Source organism: Strix uralensis, chromosome 28, assembly GCF_047716275.1.
Source record: "Strix uralensis isolate ZFMK-TIS-50842 chromosome 28, bStrUra1, whole genome shotgun sequence".
NCBI classification, from domain to species: Eukaryota; Metazoa; Chordata; class Aves; order Strigiformes; family Strigidae; genus Strix; species Strix uralensis.
Genome location: NC_133999.1, coordinates 6,210,147 through 6,224,579, shown reverse-complemented (window position 1 = coordinate 6,224,579; position 14,433 = coordinate 6,210,147). Strand labels below are relative to the sequence as shown.

At 54.0% G+C, this 14,433-nt stretch overlaps 1 protein-coding gene and 1 long non-coding RNA gene across 2 annotated transcripts; one reads left to right on the top strand and one right to left on the bottom strand.

The window, feature by feature from the left end:
• Positions 1-4,660: 4,660 nt before the first annotated feature.
• Positions 4,661-6,471, bottom strand: LOC141935716 (uncharacterized). Its single transcript, XR_012626614.1, has 2 exons — positions 6,378-6,471; positions 4,661-5,670 (listed from the first exon to the last, which is right to left on the bottom strand). It is a non-coding gene; the product is annotated as an uncharacterized LOC141935716 (long non-coding RNA).
• Positions 6,472-7,838: 1,367 nt separating this feature from the next.
• TGOLN2 (trans-golgi network protein 2) lies at positions 7,839-11,770 on the top strand. The gene is made up of 4 exons (XM_074852290.1): positions 7,839-7,959; positions 8,456-9,684; positions 10,397-10,480; positions 11,394-11,770. The coding sequence occupies exons 1-4, from the start codon at positions 7,902-7,904 to the stop codon at positions 11,397-11,399; spliced, it is 1,377 nt and encodes a 458-aa protein (XP_074708391.1). The 5' UTR covers positions 7,839-7,901; the 3' UTR covers positions 11,400-11,770.
• Positions 11,771-14,433: the final 2,663 nt, after the last annotated feature.

Here is a 14,433-nt window from a genome sequence, read left to right as displayed (position 1 = left end):
ATTTCATTCCCCTTTCTGAATTTCTTGGCCGATTTCATTTCCCAGGACCCAGCCTGGCTCCTCTCTACCTGCACCCATGCTGCACTGCGGGGACCACAGTGCCCTCGGGCTCCCAGCCCGTGGCGGTGGGCAACGTCCCAACCATCACTACCAGTGATGGACGGAGCCCTTCCCACGACTGCTGGCCCTCTGGCTCTCAGTTTGGTGGGTGCTTTTGCTCATTTGGTGGAATAAATGACACCTTTGCCTCCTGTTGTGACATTTCTCTTTTCCTTTCCAGTGCCGAGCTGGTGTGAGAAGCCACTGGGGAAGTATTTGAGCAAACTGGAGCAGCAGCAGATGTCCACCCGTGGGAGGAGGGGAAAAGGGACCATCTTGGTGTCTTGTCCTTAAGGAAGACGGCGTCCGCGTTCACCAGATGTTGTGTGAGTCGAGTGCCTGCCACGGGATGACGCCGGCGTCTGTAACCCCAGCAGATGACACCTGGATTCGAGGATGTCCACATTGGAGCTGGGCAGAACTACCAAAGAAGTGCCGCCGAGCGATGCCCCCAGCTGTGGGTGCAGACACGAGCGCAGCCTCGAGCCCTTGCGTGAGCACCAGGGGCACATTTGGGGCAAACGTTGGCTCCCGTAACCTTGTGAGAGCTCCAGGTGACTTCTACAAACAGTGACGGTACTTCCAGCGGGAGCAGAGCTTCTCCCACCCAGCTGAGGATCAGCTTCTGGACTGGAAGGAGCAGCTTAAATCCAGAGCTCAGAGCATCCCAGCTGGGTGGTGGCTCCCAAAATCATGGCTCTAAGTGGTCCTGGCTAGTCGAGAGCCTCAAGCAGCAAGAGGAGCCTGCAGCAGACCCAGCTTCTCGGTGGCCACCACCAAAGCCTCTGAGCTTCACGAGAAAGTGCCTGGAGCATCTTTATTCACTGTCGCACCCAAGACAGCCCTGAACTTGGTAGGTGTTTCTGTTCCACACACAAAATTGTTTAAAGTTCTGGCTTTCAAAGAACAAATTTGTAAAGGCTGGGATAGGGCATGATTCCTCCGCAACAGCACCCAAGAGGACCAGCCACGATGCTCTAATTGATGGCATCCTGATAGCGTGTCGCGCAGTTGTGCGAGATCCAGGGCTGAGAGGATTAGAGTGTCGCCGAAAACGTGCGTGGCCGTCATCTGAAAAGAGGCAAAACGTAGCTTTTTTTAGAAAGGCTGTTCCAAGAAACTGGTTTTCTGTGAGGAACGTCTGGATCACATGCAGCCTCGCTCTCCCCAACACCGGGAGCAGGCTGCAGACAAACAACGTCTTGAATTAGATTTCATGGGAAATTAAAGGCATGAAGAGACCTGTCACAAGAATTAAAGTCTGAACCGGAGCCAGACAGCTTCAAACAGATGTTGGACTTCAGCAGGAGAATATTTCTTTGTTTTACTCGGCATTTTCCCATACAGAAAAGGAACATCTGTTCCGATGCTTTCGCAGTGCTCCTAAACTGAGATAGGCTTGGATTATCCCCTGCTAGAAGAGAAGCAACTGGCCACCAAAGCCCTCTTGGCTTCGCTCCTCCTGGAGCAGAGGGCAAGACCGGTTCTGTGGGGCTCTGGTCTCAGATGAACACGCAAGCTATCTTAGTTGAACCAGGCTGATGGTGGAGTCTCTATATCCTTCACGCTCGCAGTGACACGGCCAGATGAAAATGTTGCCTTCGGACGGGTTATCTGATTCCTTAGCAGGGCTTTCTTTGTCCTCGGGGAGGTGCTTCAAGATCAGGAAAATTCTGGGGTTTCTCTTTGTCGCAGAAAAAACGTCCAGTGTGTTTCAGTTCGGGCTGTTGTGGTAAGGAGGTCTCGTAGCCCCTCTCCTCTTTTTTGGACAAGTTTTAGACTACATTTCTCATGAGGCTTAACTTACCCTCAGACCTGGGAGCTGAAATCGAGCCAGGCAGCCCAGGGCGCAGAGCAGAGACGTGTGTGGAGGGCCCGGGGAGCTCTCTAGCAGTTACAAGAATTCACTTTTCAAACTTGCAACAAAACCCCAATTTTGCAGCCAAAGATTCCTGATTTTTCCTTTGGCCCTCTGAGACAATGAGGCATCTGCCAGTGCACGCTCCCTGCTCCTGCTTTGTAGACGCCTTGCTTTTCATAGGGTACATCCCAACCACATCCAGCGAAGGGGAAAAAAGGTCAGGGAGGGAATGAAATGGTGTCCCGCGGGGAATCAGCAGCAGAAGGAAGGGATAGAATGGCGTAAAGAGCAGGGGGAGGTGGGACAGCCGGATTCTGCCTTAGCTGAAAGGCACGGAACAGCTGGGACGGGTCCCCGTTGCTCTCCCAGCTGTGGCAGATGTTGCCCTTTGCCTGCGCAGGTCAAGACAGTGTGAACGTGCGTGGGGCTAAGCCACGGCTGTGCAGAGGTGGGGCGAGCTGGACCTGCTTGTTGGGGTTTGCCGTCATCTCCAACAGCGCGGTTCCACGTAGAAAGTGCCGAGAATGAGTATCATCAGTGAGTTCACAGATGACACCGAGTGAAGCGGGCGTGTTGATCTGCACGAGGACAGGGAGGGTCTACAGAGAGACCTGGATAGGTTGGATCGGTGGCCAACGTCAACGGGATGAGCTTCAACAAGGGCAAGTGCCAGGTCCTGCACTTGGGTCACAACAACCCCCTGCATGGCTACAGGCTTGGGGAGGGGTGGCTGGAGCTGTCTGGGAGAGACGGGTCTGGGGGTTCTCATTGACAAGCAGCTGACCATGAGCCAGCAGTGTGCCCAGGTGGCCAAGAAAGCCAACGGCCTCCTGGCTTGTATCAGCACTAGTGTGACCAGCAGAAGCAGGGAGGTGACAGTCCCCCTGTGCTCTGCACTGGTGAGGCCACACCTGGAGGGTTGTGTCCAGTTTTGGGCACCTCAATCCCAGAGAGATCTCGAGGGGCTGGAGCGAGGGCAGAGGAGGGCAACGAGGTGGGGAAGGGCCTGGAGAATAAATCCTGTGAGGAGCGACTGAAGGAGCTGGGGCTGTTCAGTGTGAGGAGGAGAAGGGGAGGGGAGACCTCATCACTCTCTACAGCTCCCTGAAAGGACGTTGTGGAGAGGTTGGTGCTGGTCTCTGCTCCCAGGGAATTAGTGACAGAACGAGAGGGAACGGCTTTAAACTGCAACAGGGGAGGGTCAGGCTGGACAGGAGGGAAAAATGTTTCCCCGCCAGAGTGGTCAGAGAGTGGAATAGGCTGCCCAGGGAGGGGGTGGAGTCCCCACCCCTGGGGGTGTTTAAGGGCTGTTTGGATGAGCTGTGGGGGGATGTGGGGTAGGGGAGAACTTTGTAGAGTCGGGCTGAGGGTTGGACTCGATGATCCCGAGGGGCTTTTCCAGCCTGAAGGATTCTGGGATTCTGAGAAGCAGCAGGAGGCACGGCCGGGCAGGAGAGCTGGGCGCAGCTGGGTGATGCTGAACCACAGAATCCCAGAATCATCTCGGTTGGAGAAGACCTTGAAGATCATCCAGTCCAACCATGAACCTGGAATTGGGAACGGGCGGCTGCGTCCTTGGGAAATAAGACATTCGCCATCATTGCAGCCCAGTCCCAGACTGAAACGAAGTTCAAGAAGTGCCTGATGTCTCCTGGCTGGGAATACTCCAGGTGAGCGATGCCTGCAGAGCCGTGCTGGCGGTGGCCGGGGGCTGGGCTGCGTCGCGGCAGACAGGCAGCACCAGGAACACCACGGGGAGAGGCGAGGACACGCCTGTGAGTACATGATAAACAGTAAGAAAAGGTTTAAAACCTCAATTAAAGGGTGCCATTTTTGTGACGAGCCCAGCCCTAAACTCTCTGCAGCTATCATGGGGTTTTTATTGCCAGGAGCTGGCAAACGTCTCGTTAAGAGCTTGTCAAGAGCAAACTTCTGGGAGAGCTTGCTCTGGTGTGTGGGTAGCATCTGGGAGCCAGCTTGGTGCTTTCCCCACTCTTTTTTTGGAAGCGGGGTTACTTCTGTCACCTCCGTCCGCTTGCTTAATTGCAGCCATCTTGATCAAACGGCCCCCAGCCCCCTCTCCCTCCGCAGCTCTGGCTATTCACTAATTGAAATGCCTAATGAGGTCCCAGGGGTCTCCTGCAGAGATGGAGCTAATTAGGGGCTCCGCCACGAACCCTGCGAGCAGCAGCAAATGAAACGAAGGTTTCCTCGAACCTGCTTTTTTGCGAGGGGCTGGGGGGAGGGCACACCAGATGTCCTGTTTCCCTGCTCCGCACCGGGGTAAGGCTGGCGCTCCACGGACTCCAGGCTCCTGCCAAAGCAGCTGGTGCAGAGGCAGTGGCTACACTTAATACATTTTAATTAGCATCATTAAATTCTTCCATTTGCTAATTGTTTCTCCTTTTGATCCTTTATCCTGACCAGATTAGCCCTCGGGGGAAAAGGACGGGATGGGGGATGTAGACGCTTCTGACAAGGTGAGGACTTTATTATCTCCAAGCACGGGGTTGCCACCAGGCCTTGGGACACCACGCTGAAACGCCCCGGTCGGTGTTAAATTAAAGGCCAGATTTGTGTGTCCGGCCTGTTCTTGGCCATCGTGGCTATTCTCAGAAAGAGTCATCCCCAAAACATGACAACCCGCAAGGATTTATGAGAAAAGACAGAACCAGTCTAGAAAACCAACCAAAACCTCGCTTATGTTTGAATGTAAAGGAGTTTTTTTTTTCAGGCGATAAAGGACCAGCAGCTGCCATCACGTTGGGAAGCAGCTGGGTGGGACCAAAAGAGAATTTCCTCCTTCTGCTTTGCAGCAGAGATAATAATCCTCAATCCTCCTCCTTCTCCTCCGACCACTCTACGTCTGCGTAATCGCGCTGGAGCCAGAAGCAACTTCCTTGTTGTCCACGTTGATGGCAGCTTCCCGTTCCTCGGGCTGCGCCGGGAGGGTGCAGCCACACAGAGGTTAGGTAAGGTCGCTGGTCCTGTTTATCACATTTTAGCCAAGAAAACTGTTGAAGGAAAACGAGCCTGGTGTGAGCCACCAGGCGCTGAGCTGATGTCAGCCTCGTACTTGGTATTTTGGGCAGAATTCTGTTCCCAGATGCATTGTTGTAAATCCAGAGGAACTTGGCCTCCGTTCAGTTACTCTTGACTTCCAGGGGTGTGAGTGAAAGCCGAACTGGCTGGGCATGAGAAATAGCCTCGCTTGTCTGTTTTAAATCTCAGCAAAAGCATTGGGCCAACTGTTCTTCTGTCTCCTTAGAAAGGCAGGCACGGGCAGAACCGAGCTGCTAGGATTATTGGAATGTATTGAATTGAATAGAGGATTGGGAAAAAAAAAAAAAAAGAAGAAAAATCAACCACATAATCCATCATGCTCTGAGCCAAGTCAGGATTATTTCCCAAACTATTATCGCTGTGCAGGACTTATTTGGTTTGCATGTTGCATGATGTGATATTTTTCTGTGTTTTAGCATCAAGCAGGCTGACGGGAGCAGCTAACGAATTCGTGATGTTACTGCGATTCCTTCTGGAGCCACGTGAGGCTTCGCTGCTTGTCCTTCAGCGCTCAGCACTGCAGGGTGCCACGACATGGATGGGACAGCGCCGGTGACACCAAGCAATAGTGGGAAGCATGCATGGTCTGGAGTGGTTGAGCACCAAGGAAGTTAATCCTGGGTGGAGATGAAGGCAAATCCATTGATCTAAAAGTAAAGAAATGAGATGACAGGGAGGACAGATTGGGATTGTTACTCTTAAGCCAAATTACAGAGACTTGATGGCACAATTCATGCGTCTGAGAAACGGGTATCAAAAGTCTAGCTGGTTTGGGAAGGACAGGCAGGGAAAAAGCAGACAAAACTTTTTAAAGAATGATGTATCCGCATGTTGTCCCTAAACAGAGGGAGCCAGACCTGTGCAAGGTCACTGGGCAGCAGTAACGAACACAAGGAAGACGCAGGAAGGACCCCTGGAGCTCTTTGTTTTACCAGCATCCCCCAAAAGCCACAGCTCAGCAGACATCTGCTGGAAAAGGAATACAGCAGGAGGCAAAGCCTCTGAGAAACTCTAGGACAGCAGGTGGGGACAACTTTTGGACACAGCAGATGACATCAGCCACAGCTCAAGGACAGCCGGTGCCACGGCCACCTTCACTCGCTGCGGTAGGGTCGCAGTTCATGGACCTGAGGACATCAAACCCACCTGAGGAGCTCGGCTGCGGGCTCCAGACCCCTGTAGCTGCCCAGACCATGTTAGAAGGATGACAGGCAAATGTGGGGATCTTTCTATATTTTGATTTTATCTGCATCAAATACAGGGTGGTTTGTATTCCAGGCAGTGGAGCAGAAGGTTGGAGATGGGTAGGATTATCAGTAAAATATGATGAAATCTTTATGTTTGTTCTGCTTACCAAACTGGAGGATTATGCCCAGTTTTGGGCAGTATCCTTCGAGGTATGGAGTGCCTGGAGAAAGCCCAGAAGAGAGCAAGAACACAACCTACAGGAGATGATGGACATTCTGCCTGGAGAAGGGAGACGTAACAGCCGTCAATAAAATATCACAGAATCCCATAATCCTTCAGGCTGGAAAAGCCCCTCGGGATCATCGAGTCCAACCCTCAGCCCGACTCTACAAAGTTCTCCCCTACCCCACATCCCCCCACAGCTCATCCAAACGGCCCTTAAACACCCCCAGGGGTGGGGACTCCACCCCCTCCCTGGGCAGCCTATTCCACTCTCTGACCACTCTGGCGGGGAAACATTTTTCCTCCTGTCCAGTCTGACCCTCCCCTGTTGCAGTTTAAAGCCGTTCCCTCTCGTTCTGTCACTAATTCCCTGGGAGCAGAGACCAGCACCAACCTCTCCACAACGTCCTTTCAGGGAGCTGCAGAGAGTGATGAGGTCTCCCCTCCCCTTCTCCTCCTCACACTGAACAGTCCCAGCTCCTTCAGTCGCTCCTCACAGGATTTATTCTCCAGGCCCTTCCCCACCTCGTTGCCCTCCTCTGCCCTCGCTCCAGCCCCTCGAGATCTCTCTGGGATTGAGGTGCCCAAAACTGGACACAACCCTCCAGGTGTGGCCTCACCAGTGCAGAGCACAGGGGGACTGTCACCTCCCTGCTTCTGCTGGTCACACTAGTGCTGATACAAGCCAGGAGGCCGTTGGCTTTCTACAGAGGAAAAGAGAAAATAGCCCTCAGTGCCCACGCAGAGACAAAAGCTGATGTTCTGCTGCTGGTGGGAAGAGCTGTGATCGCACTGGATGCATCTAGCCTGGCCAGAAAGAAAAATAAGTTTATCAGAGCTGTTGGCCTGGCCATGCACCCCCAGCGCGCCCACTGTCCCCAGGAGCACTTTCAGGAAGCAGTTCTGAGCCAAAGGAAGGGCAATTAGCCCACATTTGTTGCTAGTTGCCCCCCTCACGGCCCATTTCCTCCGCTGTAAGATGGCGGCAGGCGCAGGGTCAGGCCAGCACGGCTCAGTGACCCCGTTTTGGGCTGCTGCTCACACCGTGCCAGCACTGATTTCTCAAGGCCTGGAAACAGAGCCAAAAATGGCAGGTTTTACCTCAAAACGCTGCTTTTACCCCAGAGAGGGAGCGGTTTCGCTGAGGCCCTTGATTTGCATAAGCCCCGCCCAGTTCGACGGAACCCACGCTCAGCCTCACTCTGAGTCTCCACAAGCCCCGCCCCAATCCCCACAGGCCCCGCCCCTACACCCGTAACCCCGCCCCTGCCCACAAGCCCCGTGCCCCCAGCTCTCTTCAAGCCCCGCCCCCATGCCCTAAGCCCCGCCCCTTTGCGCGCGCCCGGTGTCGCTCCCGCCCGCCGCGCCCCCGCTCTCGCGAGATCTGGTACCGGAAGTAGCCCCATCTTACCGGAAGCGGAAGCGGGCGGGCCGGTGGTGGCGGCGAGGCCGTTGCTTTCGGGCAGCCATGCCGCTGCGGCTGCTCCTGCTGCTTTTAGCGCTCTGCGCCACCGCCCGACTCGGGGGTGAGAGGGCGGCCGGGGGTGCCCGGGGCGAGGGGATGAGGGGGGGACCCGGGGCTGGGGTGCTGGGCGGAACCGGCGGGGCGGGCCGCGGCCGGGGGGCGCCGGGGTGGAATGGCTGAAGGGGAGCGGGTGGGTTTGGGTCCTCGGCAGCGGCCGGGAGGGGGAGTAGCGAAGACAGAGCAGCGTTTGCCCTGGGGCCGGGGTGGGTCTGACACGGGCGCTTGGTTTGCGGGGGCTCTTCAGCCGTTGGGCCCTTTCTGCGTGTGGTGGGAGCCCCGCGGCGGCGCTGGGGGGTCCCTCGCGGGCTCCCTGCCGCCGGGTTTGTCACCCCTTTGGCTCCCGCCTCCCATCGGGGAAACTCCGTACAGGGAGTTTCCTTCCGCTTTGGGCAGCGGCGGGGCTGCGTGGGCCGGGGAGCTGGCTGAGCCAGGCGGGTCCGCTGCTCACACCGGCTGCAGGGCCCGGCGGTGACTCTGACCTCTGTGTTTGCTGACAGCTGCTGACCAGGAGTCAGAGAAAACAGACTCCAGCCAAACTTCAGCAGGTACTGGGGGATCCCCACAGCAAGGAGCAGGTAACAGCCAGGACCCCCAAGGGGATGGGCACCAGGATGAGTCCAAAAAGAATGAAGAGCAGCGCTCTGGATCGGGTACACCCAGCGAGCAAAACACCCAGTTGAACACGAGTAATGGAACGGGGATGGATAAAAACCAGAAGAACACGGGTGTGTCTGGCCAGGGTAGCAGCACGGAGCAGCAGACCGGTGGCCAGGGCAGCAACGGGGAGAGTGGTGGTGGCCAAGGCGCTGGTCAGAGTGAGAAAGACAGCACCAACAAATCAGGCAGCGGCACCAGTAGCCAGGCCAACGGCCAGAACAGCAATCCCAGTAACCAGGGCACCGACGCGAACCAGGGCACCGACGACAAGAACAAGGAAAACAAGGACAGCAACCAAGGTGGCAATGACGGGAACCACGATCAGCAGCAGGACAACAACCAGGACAGCAGCAACAACCAAAATGGCAACAACCAGGGCCAGGGTAACGGTGGAGGCAGCAGCAACAACCAAAATAGCAACAACCAGGGCCAGGGTAACGGTGGAGGCAGCAGCAACCAGAATGGGGACAGCGGCAACAACGCCCAGAGCAGCAGCGGAGGCAGTGATGGCAACAACACCCCGGGCAACAACACTCAGAGCAACACCAGTGGTGGTGGCGGCAGCAACAACCTGGGCAACAACGCCCAGAGCAACAGTGGTGCTGGTGGCAGCAACAACAACCCGAGCAACAATGGAGACAATGGCAACAACGTGGACAATGGTGGCAACAATGTCCAGAGCAATGGTGGGGACAGTGGCAGCAACAACAACCAGGGCAATGAGGGGGGCAGCAGCAACACTGAGAACCAGGGCAACAACCGGGACAGCAACACCGAGACCCAGGGCAACAACCAGGGCAGTGACAGTGCTAACCAGGCCAAGAACCAGGGTAGTCAAACCTCTTCTGCTACAGAGGGTGACGGCTTTGCAAACACTGAAGACAGCCGCAGAGAGGAAGAGGATGGGGCTGAAGCTGGCAGCGACGCCTCCTCCTCTAATAAGGAGAAAGAGAAGAGTGTTCCTTCTTCCCCCAGGGACCAGTCAGAGAGCAGCCACTTCTTCGCCTACCTGGTGACCACGGCCATTATCGTTGCTGCCTTATACGTTGCGTATCACAACAAACGCAAGGTGAGTGGCTGTGCTCCTCCCCGGGGCTCTCCACTTCTCCCCTGGGGTTTAGGAAGTGCCTTTCCTCTCACCGCTGCAGACTAAGACCTGCTGGGCTGAAGACCTTTCTCCTCACCCTGACTTTTGTTTCTCCCCGGTACCCCCCGCTCGCTGCACGACGTGGTTAATGTTAATCTGAGCCTTGGTCCCAACAGCTTTGGGAGGAGCAGAGAGGGTGTTGTAACAAGGAAAGGGGTGGAAATCAGGTGGCCTCAGCTCTGGTGTTTATTTCCAGCTGAGAGAGGTGAAAAGAAAAAGATCTGTGAAGTCTCCCTGTGTTTTCTCGCTGGCAGTGAGTTTTCTATAGCAGACTGACGGAGACTTGTCCTGAAATAGTCTTGCACGGGGAGATGCAGCTCAAATGACATAACTGTCTTTTGCTGGGGTTTTTTTCCTCTTATAAAGCTATTTTTGAGGTAGGAGAAAGAGAACAAATTCTTAACCGTTTTCTGCACGTTAGGCAAACCTCACTATCGCCTGCTTTCAGTCTTAGCTAGGTTTATATATTGACGTTTATTTGTTTTGAGTGCTTTTTCACATTAAATATGCTCACTAGAAGGAGGTAAGTGTAGCTGGTCTTGGGCCCATTAGAACACGCCTGTGTTTGAAGTCAGAAAAAGCTTATTTGGTCGCTACTGTCCCACTGACGTTGTCCCCGCTTCTCTCTCCGAAGATCATTGCTTTTGCTCTGGAAGGGAAACGATCCAAAAGCGGTCGACGGCCCAAATCTGGCGATTATCAGAGACTGGATCAAAAGGTAAGATCTGCCTCACCCCGGGAGCTGGGCGGGCTGGGGGAGGGTTGTGGTGCCTGGTTTATGTTGTGATATATCGGCCTTTCACATTGGAAATGGTCACAAAGCCACTACTTGGTTCTTGGCAGATTTTTTTAGCAAAAACCCCCGTTTGTGGTTTAGAAACAGGGTTTTGCCAGAAAATGGAAGCAGTAAGGTTAAGAAATAACGGCAGAGCTAACACAGGGCAGAATTTGGTGAGTCCTGAGCTCAGGTGTGCTTAAGAATAGTTTGTCACTGACTCAAATGACTTTTTCAAAGAAGTTTTTAGCGGGAGAAGGGTGGGCTTTGACCTTTCTTCTTCCCTTTGAAACTTTTTTTTCACCTTCTGTCCTTGAAGTCAGATGTGTCTGTAGTTATTTTCTGCGATGGGAAGATGAGGAGACAAGCGAAGAAAATTTAAAAAAAAAGTCTGAAACTTGGTCTCTCAGGCGGCTGTCAGCATTTGGGGGACCAACAACGGCCGTTTTCAAACACCGTTGGGGTTTTGCATGTAGAACTCAGGGCAGCGTTACCCCGCTCGGTCTCGGCTCTGCAGAGGTGCAGGGGGCTGTTGGGAGTGGAAGCTCCGCTCTCTCCCTCCCCACATTGCAGCCATGCCTGGCTGGGGAACCCATCTGAGTGCCACGGAAACAATTTGCCTGCTTGAGCTTCCCTATTTAGTCTCACCAATATTTCAAGAATTTGTTTCCCTTGCCAGGAATTCCCCAACTTGTCCCTGAGGCGCAGTAAAGCAGCCAGGCAGTTAGAAAGAGCTCGGGTTTGAGTTGAAAGCTCATCAGAGACACTCGGTCCGCTCCAACCCTGATGTTTTGTCAGAGTAGAAAAGCAATGCTGAGCTTTCAAATTGTTTAAACCTTTCTTTTTGCCTTTCCAGATCTAGATTCCTCCTCGGATATTCAGTGGGATAATGATGGCCAGCAATGAAAACGCAGGAACACTGGGACACCCGCTGACTCCCCTGCTGTAGCGCTCTGAGTCGTAGCTGTGCTGCTGCGTTCAGATTTCAGACAACAGGAAGAAGGGGAAATGCTTTTACGTTTGCACCTGCACTTGGTAACGTTAAACCTCTCGCTTCCTCAAAACGCATTTCTCCTTTCCCAGCTGTCTGAAGATGAACTCGTTTTCCGCTGGGGCGTCTGGCTTCTGGCCTGTGACCCAGGAAAAGCCAGTCCCCGGCACTTGACGGAACTTTTGTGTCCAAATGAAATGGAATCTGCCATCTACTGTACTGACGTCTCCTCTTGGGGGGGGGGGGGGGAAAAATCTGCCTGCGAAATGAGCCATCTGACTCTTCCCCTTCCAGAGTCATAGAGCTGCCTTTGTAACCAGCACAGTCTTTGCTTGAGACACAGACGTTCTCCTCTTCTGTCCATTGTATTTGGATGCTAAAGTTCAGAGCGTGACTGATTGCACTAGTTTGGAAACGATCTGCCAAGGACTCGGATTTGATTTGATTCTTCCTCTCTGTGACAGAGACCATGTCAGAGTTGATCATCTAGATTCTCTCTTTCGGGCACATCTTTGGAAATGCCGGAGCAGTCTTTGGCCCTTGGGTTGTAGCTTAAACTTCCTCACCTGCATCTTGTGCTCCGCACGGGTCTTTTCCCTCGCAATGCCCCGAGTTCAGATGTTTGCACTAAAGGTGCTGTGATGCTGTGAAGGAGGGCGGGTTGGGCTTAGAAAGCTTCGTGCCAAATTGCCGTGGTGTAGTTGTAGCAGACTTTGCCTTGGAAGATTGCTTTCCTCCCCCCACGTGAAACGTAGTTACGTGTAAAACGGAAGCCTGAAGCGTTTGGGATGAATGAAACTTGTAGTTCTTCAACGCTGTCCCTCAGCAATGCAGTATTGAGGCCCTGGAGCGCTGGGCTCCGCTGCGTGAGCCTCTGTCGGTTGGAGATGAGCAGCTGAGCGCTCGGTGGCGGCTCTTGCCCGCTCCAGCGGCGAGGGGGGGCTGCTCGACCCCTGGGTCGCACAAGCAACGCCTGCCCGGTGCTTCTGGCCTCGGGAAACCATTGTAGCCCGCGGCGCGGGCGCCGTCTTTTCTGCCTGAGTCACCACGGGGCGTCTCCTGCCTCCTGAGCAGGTGACCGGCGTGCGGAAGGGCTTGTGGCATCGCCGGCACGACCTCTTCCCGCTCCGCCGCGGCTCTGGCAGCCCCGACGTGAAGGAGTTTTGTGAATGTAACACGTAACCGGCTGCTTGTCGCCGAGCTGGTCGCGTGGGTATTACTGTGGAGCACTGAAAGTCGGGCCCGGGACGTCCTGGTTATATTTAAGGCTGCAAAACATGTTGATTCACAAGTTAGAGCTGCGAGGTTGTTTTTATTTTTGTAGTTCTACTCCAAAGATTTGTTTGAGATGGGATGTTTCTGAAGAGGGCATGAAGTGCCTGCCTGGCTCCTGCTTTTTTGTTTGTTTGGTTGTTTGTTTTTTCCAATATGGGCAGAAATGGTATGAAGCACGTAGAGCTCTTCACACGGGTCCCCATCCGCGCCCGAGGCTCGTGTGCGTCGCCCTCTCCGTGCGCTTGCCGAGGGACCGCACCGGCAGGACCCCGCTGGGGTTAACTTCCCTCCAGCTGGCTGCGAAAGCCACTTGTGGGATGAGGCCAACCTTTTCCGTCCTTCCCGAGGTTGTGAACAATTGGTAACTGCCCTGTGGTTGCTAAAGATAGCCCCGTTTGACAAGGGCAAAGACCTTTCCTTGTCTGGACATGAAAGCTACAGCTGTATTTTTTTTTTTTTTTCCCCTAGTGGTTCATTCCCCATGTAAGAGGGGAGAAGGGGCTCGACCCTCTCCTAAAAGAAAAATCCTCTTTTCTTTTTTTTTTTTCTTTTTGCTGGCTGTTAGCAAGCACAAAGAGCAGGAGAAAGTCCCTCTCGGCTTTAAATAGCTTTCAAGGTTTCTGTAATAAACTTTTCTGATGCTAAAAGCACTTGCAGAAGCTATTTTGGAGAACGGGAGTGTGAGGTGGAGGGAAGAAAAAGGAAAACAAGTCTGGGAACAGAACCCTTGGGGGGAAATGTGCCTTCTGAAGAGGGTGGGAACTCCTGCAACAAGACTCCACTGTTTCAGAGATCCCGTAGGATAAGGCTGAGGCTCGCTGTCAGACAGGATGCGGGGTGGGAGGTGGTGGCTTTTGTCTAATGACAGCGGGAGGGGGGGAAAAAACATATTCCACCATGTGCAGTACCATGTGCTTTTGAGAGTGCGTGCGCTGGTTTTTCCTGCTTTGTCGTTTTTTGGTTTTTTTTAAATTGAAAAATAATTTAGAAAGGTTTTTCTCCACTGTCTGCTTGCTTTTCTATTCCACGAGCTTTTACAAATGCTTCTCGATCGATCCTCTGTGGTTCCGAGTTGTGTTGGAAATCCCCCCGCTGGTTCCCAGCCGTTAGCCGCAGGGATGAGTCCTCTGGCGAGCAGGACTGTTGTACCTCAGACATCAATCCTCAGGTTGGGCCCAGCACGAGCTCGTCAGGTTAACGAGGACGTACCTCACGTCTTGGCAGAGCTGTTGGTTTGCCGCTTTCCCCGGCGTGGCTCTGGCAAAAGAGAAACACCCGGTGCCTGGGAAGCGCAGGGTTTGCCTCGCTCACGCCAGGCTAAATCGGGGGGGCTCCCCCCTAAATCTCCTCCCCAGCAGTTCCCGAGGGCGGTTCTGGCAACGGCCACGGTCCGAGCTGTGTGAAACCTCCGGGAGTGACTCCCGGTTTATTGACTTTTATGGTATTTAAATTTATGCACCGTGTTTCAGACGGGTCAGGGTGCACGGAACCTTCTCCCTTTGGACACAGCTTGTGCGTGGAATGGAGGGCGTCTGTCGGTACGGAGGTGCTTTGCCAAATGTTAGTACTTTGAGGCCAGCTGCCTTGCCGGTTTGAATCAGCAAGTGGTTTGTTTTCTGCTGCATTGAAA